Source organism: Mizuhopecten yessoensis, unplaced genomic scaffold (assembly GCF_002113885.1).
Source record: "Mizuhopecten yessoensis strain PY_sf001 unplaced genomic scaffold, ASM211388v2 scaffold6087, whole genome shotgun sequence".
Lineage (NCBI taxonomy): Eukaryota > Metazoa > Mollusca > Bivalvia > Pectinida > Pectinidae > Mizuhopecten > Mizuhopecten yessoensis.
In genome coordinates this window covers 69,197-75,847 of record NW_018406373.1, presented here as the reverse complement: position 1 = coordinate 75,847, position 6,651 = coordinate 69,197, and the positions used below count along the sequence as shown (strand labels likewise).

The window sequence follows — 6,651 nt, the reverse complement described above, 5'->3', positions numbered from 1 at the left end:
GTTTGGGTGGTTTATAAAAATTGTGATTTTCGTGTCTACCTGGCCCCCGTTTGCCCCTGGTGAGGGGGTGAAATTTAGTATAGTTTATATAGGAAATATACATAATAGGCCATATCTTCCAATGTTTTGAACGGATTTGCTCATATTTGACAGAAATACTTGTTGGGGGAGGAAGGTCTGCTGGTATAATTTGTGTGACCCTGACCCCCTAGGGGGCTTGGTTTGGTGTGAAAAAGGAGGCGAGTTTCAAAAATCTTCTTCTGCAGTTCCAGAAATGCTAGTATCAAATACTACTCATAGTTGGAAAGGCCTTCGAGCTGTTTATATATTTGTGATTTTCATGTGCCCCAGGTCCCTCGTTTGCCTTTGGGGAGGGGGTAAAGTTTGGTATTGTTTATATAGACAATTCGACAAATGAACAGCCATCACATACTTTTTATCTCCAACCCAACTGATGTGCTAGTAATAGTAACAACCTTAACTCTTAAAGAATTATAAAGTCTCTATAGTAACGCTTCCAAGTTCTTACCCTACATGTCTGAAGTGGTTACAAATTGGCATTACAGAGCAAATGTAAATATTGTGCCATGATTGCTTAAATAACCAGGTGAGCGATACAGGCCCCCTGGGCCTCTTGTTGCATATGCAGTACCCAAAACAGATTTGGGCTTGAATTTTGCGATGTCTTATGCTGCAAACGACAAAACCTTTGCTAGTATCTCAACATTTTGTTATGATATCTAGAACTTGTATGACTACAAGTATTTCTGTGGTCCAGAGTTTATTCCTACTGACCAAGTACTGAATAAGTATATATTTGACTTTTACTAGACAGAAATGTTGAAAGGTTTGCATTCCAAGGCTACATCATTTCAAAACATAAACTGCAGACAAAGGTAAAGTTTCAAAAGTATTTTTGGCCAGATTGCAACCCAAACAGCGCTTATAGATTGGCGATTCATGTCCGTCCATCTGTCTGTCTGTCTGTCTGTCTGTCTGCGCTAAGGTTAAGAAAAATGGTTAGCCTACATTTCCAAGTTATTTATTATCTCACATCAACTAAACTGGTATGACTTATGTATCTAAGGATGCTTATCACATGCAATGTTTGGGATGCTGGTTCCTGCCTACATTTTCCACTTCAGTGACCAGGTTAAGACAATTGGTTAAAGTCAGTTACTAAGTCACTACTTGTCCTACATCAACTAAACTGGTATGACTTATGTATCTAAGGATGCTTATCACATGCAATGCTTCGGATGCTGGTTCCTGCCTACATTTTCCACTTCAGTGACCAGGTTAAGACATTTGGTCAAGGTCAGTTACTAAGTAACTACTTGTTGTACATCAAGGCAACTTGCATGGCTTATGTATCTAAGGATGCTAATCACATGCAATGAATGCTTCAGATGCTGGGTCTGACCTACATTTTCCGCTTGACTGACTAGGTTAAAAAGAATGGTTAAGGTCAGGCCACATCTGCATTATGTTAAGAAGATTAGTTTAGATCACTTACCAAGTAAGTGGCTTTATGTATCTAAGGATGGTTATCACATGTGATGCTAAAATTTACATGAAAATGAACTGTAGCAATCTGGCCATATCGCCATTGGCGGTTTCTTGTTGTGAAAAGTGATGCATTTTGTGTAAGTGATGGTATGATTAGGGTTCACCCTCTTCATGTATCTGATTTAATCATTACCTTGCAACAAATGTTTTCGCCCAAGGTTTTCTTTTACTCAAATAATGGTTTTCTTCTTGGGAAACACAAATTCAGGAAAAAATCTTACTTTAGATGTTTTGTAAAACTGAAGCATATATTTATGTCATGATTAATTCTTTCAACAAAATTATCTTTGTTGCTACGACTTTACACAAATGAATTGAATAGCGTTACTGAAACCTTACTGTATGTCACATGTTGTATATGTACTTAATCAGTCTAAGAGACTTTAGTTTTGTTACATGTATATAATTTATTGAATTTGATTAATGTAATGGTTTCAGAAACTCCCGTCTTTTGGTCCATATGCCGAGCAGAAGGCAGAAATATTGGCCAAACACTTCAAAGATGTAGACATTCTAGGTAAAGAGTTCCAGCCTCCTCCAAACCGTCCAGCCAACGTACCAAAGAAGCCAGTTCCTAGTGTCCAGGTCAGTACAGGACACTCAGCTTCTTGCTTTAGTGTTCAGAATCATATTAAGGTCATAGGAGGGTATTGATAAACAATGTTGAAAATCCAATGTAGGGAGAGTGGGTATTACAATTTCTGCATATTCTAATGTTTAATATTAAACTGATAAATATTGTATGTTTATAAATGGCAGAACAGTGTGTTCTCTCAATAATAAAGTATTTCAAAGCAATCCAGGCATTAATTCAGTAGTTTTTTTAGCTCAACTGGCCCTGGTTATTGTTTATAATGGCAAATGATACTTTGAATATTACATGTTAACTCTTTCATTACTAAATTAAATTGCATGATGGGTATTCTGGCCCTGAGATTATTTGCACATGTCTTTTCCTGGCCTGAATTAAATTAGGACAATTGACGACTCATTTTGACTACGTACTGTTAAACAAGATTTCTGTAGAAAATATGGCGTGGAATAAGTTCTCTGGCATAAATCTATGAAAGGAATACTTAAAGCTTCCGTTTTTACGCCACCAAAGCAGTATGTGTGCCTCAGCAATACACATTTTACTGTTCTTCAATGAGAAGTATAATGTATATGTTTTAACTAAAACTAGGAGATCCGATTACAGCATACACATCCTAATATCTTCAGTATTTATGTTAAATCCTGAGCATGATTGCATGCCGCCATTTTTTTAAGTAAGTCGACCATTGCGTCATGAACGACAGGAGCGATATCTCCAGCTGACAAAAAATGTCAGGAAGCATAACACTAGTCTACAATAACACATATTAAAACGAAATAACATGAATGTAAATCACAATAAAAAAAAAAAAATACAAGACAATAAACAATCAAGTTTGTTAGTGCTAAACATTTGCACTATGAGAAGGTAGTCACATAGATAAAATATTTTAATAGGACCAGCATTTTTTGTCTACTTTGTGTTTTTTTCAAAGTTGTGCATTTATTTTTACCCTTATTTTCACGTTCGAGGATTTTATTTCACTTGTATTTTTCCCCAAATACAGCATGCATTTTTAGCTCACCTGGTCCGATGCCATGGATATCAACCATATTTGACTGGAATTAAGCATCCCTAGGTGGTGGGGATTCAAAATTGTACAAATGATGGGGCTGACCCCCCAGGGGGCTGAGGGGCGGGGCAAAAAGGTGTCAATTTGGCTATATTGTTACAAACGACTTCTTCTGTAGAACTATGCCATGGATATCAACCATATTTGACTGGAAGCATCCCTAGGTATCAGGGATTCAAAATTGTACAAATGATGGAGCTGAGAGGCGGGGCAAAAAGGGGTCAATTTGGCTATATTGCTTTAAGCGACTTCTTCTCTGGAACTAAGAAATGGATATCAACCATATTTGACTGGAAGCATCCCTAGGTGGTGGGGATTCAACTTGTACAAATGATGGGGCTGACCCCCCAGGGGGCTGTGGGGCAAGGCAAAAAGGGGGCAATTGGCTATATTGCTACAAACGACTTCTTCTGTAGAACTATGCCATGGATATCAACCATATTTTACTGGAAGCATCCCTAGGTATCAGGGATTCAAAATTGTACAAATGATGGAGCTGAGAGGCGGGGCAAAAAGGGGTCAATTTTGCAATATTGCTATAAGCGACTTCTTCTCTGGAACTAAGAAATGGATATCAACCATATTTGACTGGAAGCATCCCTAGGTGGTGGGGATTCAAAATTGTACAAATGATGGGGCTGACTCCCTAGGGGGCTGTGGGGCAAGGCAAAAAGGGGTAATTTGGCTATATTGCTACAAACGACTTCTACTGTAGAACTATGCCATGGATATCAACCATATTTGACTGGAAGCATCCCTAGGTGGTGGGGATTCAAAATTGTACAAATGGTTGGGCTGACCCCCCAGGGGGCTGAGGGGCGGGGCAAAAAGGGGGCAATTTGGCTATATTGCTACAAACGACTTCTTCTGTAGAACTATGCCATGGATATCAACCATATTTGACTGGAAGCATCCCTAGGTGGTGGGGATTCAAAATTGTACAAATGGTTGGGCTGACCCCCCAGGGGGCTGAGGGGCGGGGCAAAAAGGGGTCAATTTGGCAATATTGCTTTAAGCGACTTCTTCTCTGGAACTAAGAGGTGGATATCAACCATATTTGACTGGAAGCATCCCTAGGTGGTGGGGATTCAAAATTATACAAATGGTGGGGCTGAGGGCGGGGCCAAAAAAGGGGCAATTTGGCTATATTGCTATAAACGACTTCTTCTGTAGAACTATGCCATGGATATTGATCATATTTGGTCGGAAGCATTCATGGGAGGCAGGGATTCAAAATTGTACAAATGGTGGGGCTGACCCCCCGGGCTAAGGGGTGGGGCCAAAAAAAGTGTATTACTTGGAAATGGTTGAGATCCCCACCATATAACCATGGTATACAATTGCTGAGTATAAAGAGAAGAATGCACATTTGCTTCCAGGATGGCTATAGGGTCTGGCCCCACCCTTGGAGACATAGTCCCTGGGCCATAACTTTAAAACTGTTGAGATCCCCACCCCAAAACTATATATACAAATGCTGGGCATAAAAAGACGAATGCAGTCATGATATCAGAATAGACCCTGGGGTCTGACCGAACCCCTAGGGACCTAGTTTGTTAGTCACAGCTTGGAAACACTTGAGAGCCCCACCCTATAACGGTATATACAATTGCTGAGTATCAAGAGATGATTGCACATATGCTTCCAGGATGGCCTTGGGGACTGCCCCATCCTTGGAGACTTAACCCCTGGGTCATAACTTCGAAATGGTTTAGATCCCCACCCCAAAACTATATATACAATTGTTGGGCATAAAAAGACGAATGCAGTCATGATATTATAATTGACCTCAGGGTCTGCCCCACCCTTGCAGACTTAACCCCTGGGTCATAACTTTGAAATGGTTGAGATCCCCCCCCCAAAACTATATATACAAATGCTGGGCAAAAAGAGACAAATGCAGTCACGATATTAGAATTGATCCTGGCGTCTGGCCACAACCCTAGGGACCTAGTTTCTGAGTCAAAGCTTGGAAACAGTTGAGATCCCCACCCCATAACCATACATAAAATTGCTGGGCATGAAGAATCTAATACATTTACAGATATGCTACAAGGATTGACCTTGGGGTCTGGCATATTCCTTTGATCTCATTCGGAGAATATTTTGCCATGATTGCTTTGGTATCCAGGTGAGCGATGCAGGCCCTCTGGGCCTCTTGTTTTGTGTTCCACGTTCAGGAAGTATTATTTTTATCTTTTTTCTACTTTTTATTAGGTCACATGAGACAAAGTCTCAAGTGACCTATTGCGATTGTAAACAATTTACATTTTCGATTTCTTCTCCAAAACCCCTGAACCAATTTCAATGAAATTTTGCAGGGACCTTCCATGGACAAAGGTCAACAAAAATAGTGGCCGGTTTAGTCCCAAGCCCCCAGGTGCCTGAGGGGCGGGGCCAAAAAGGGTCAAATTGACTAAAATTTCAAAAATCTTCTTCTCAAGACCCAGATATGGTAGAATCAAATACTCTTCATAGATGGAAGGGTTTTAAGGTTTATGACCCTAGGGTCTCACGTTAACCCCCGGCGGGGGGGGGCAAAATTTATTATGGTTTATAATGGCAAATGATACTTTGAATATTACATGTTAATAACTTGATTGGAATTATAACCTTGATTTGACAGTTTGATACTTTGAAAATTTTGAGCCAGCCCTACCCCCAAGGGCTGTAGGGTGGGGCTCAAAGGAGTCAGTGTGCTAAAATTTCTTCATTTTCCTTGTTTAGAATCAGAGGTGTTAGTTTCAAATACTTTTCAGTCTAAAATCTGTATGCTAGATATTGAATAAGGTGGTTTTATTGTTTTTTGTTCAAAAACAAAATCAACTCTTTGTATAAATATATCAGGTGACCGTTAAGGCCCATTGGGCCTCTTGTTTATCATACATTTTCAAGAAATTGACAACTCCTCTTGGCCGTTATGTTGTTGAGCAATCTCCACACAGATTAGTACCAGCAAGGCCTTACATACATGTAATCTTATTCTGTGGTACCAGCCAAGATATCACAATTACATGTACATCTTGCAGTACATCTGCTAGGCCATTCAGAAATATTTTGCCTGTGAGTTGTACACAGAGAAACATTGGGAAAGGCACAGATATTTATGGCATTTAGTGCCACCAAATTTCGTTTGTCTGTTTTGTCTTGCAGTCCACTCTTACATATGTTATGTAGCACACATCTCACACATGTAGCACATGACTCAAGTGTGCCATTGCCAGGGAGGTGATCCTGTGTGAGACGGTCATATAGAGCCGAGGCAGATCCAAAGGGGTGTCACCAGCGCATGTTACACCCACGCGCACCCTTCCCTTGACTAAAAAATTATCTGTGTCAAACTTGTGGTGACCAATTATTTGACATTCCAAAGCTCCGTCAATGTAACCATAATGTGCACATCAGTATTGCATGC

General features: G+C 40.1%; 1 protein-coding gene across 2 annotated transcripts in view; it reads left to right on the top strand.

Annotated features, from left to right (window-relative positions):
• LOC110451490 (dihydropyrimidine dehydrogenase [NADP(+)]-like) overlaps window positions 1–6,651 on the top strand; it is a 115,334-nt gene that overhangs the window by 101,743 nt on the left and 6,940 nt on the right. For both annotated transcript variants that reach the window (XM_021499533.1, XM_021499534.1), the window contains exon 20: window positions 2,008–2,154. In XM_021499533.1, coding sequence (XP_021355208.1) covers window positions 2,008–2,154 — 147 coding nt within the window. The remainder of the gene's footprint in view (window positions 1–2,007; window positions 2,155–6,651) is intronic.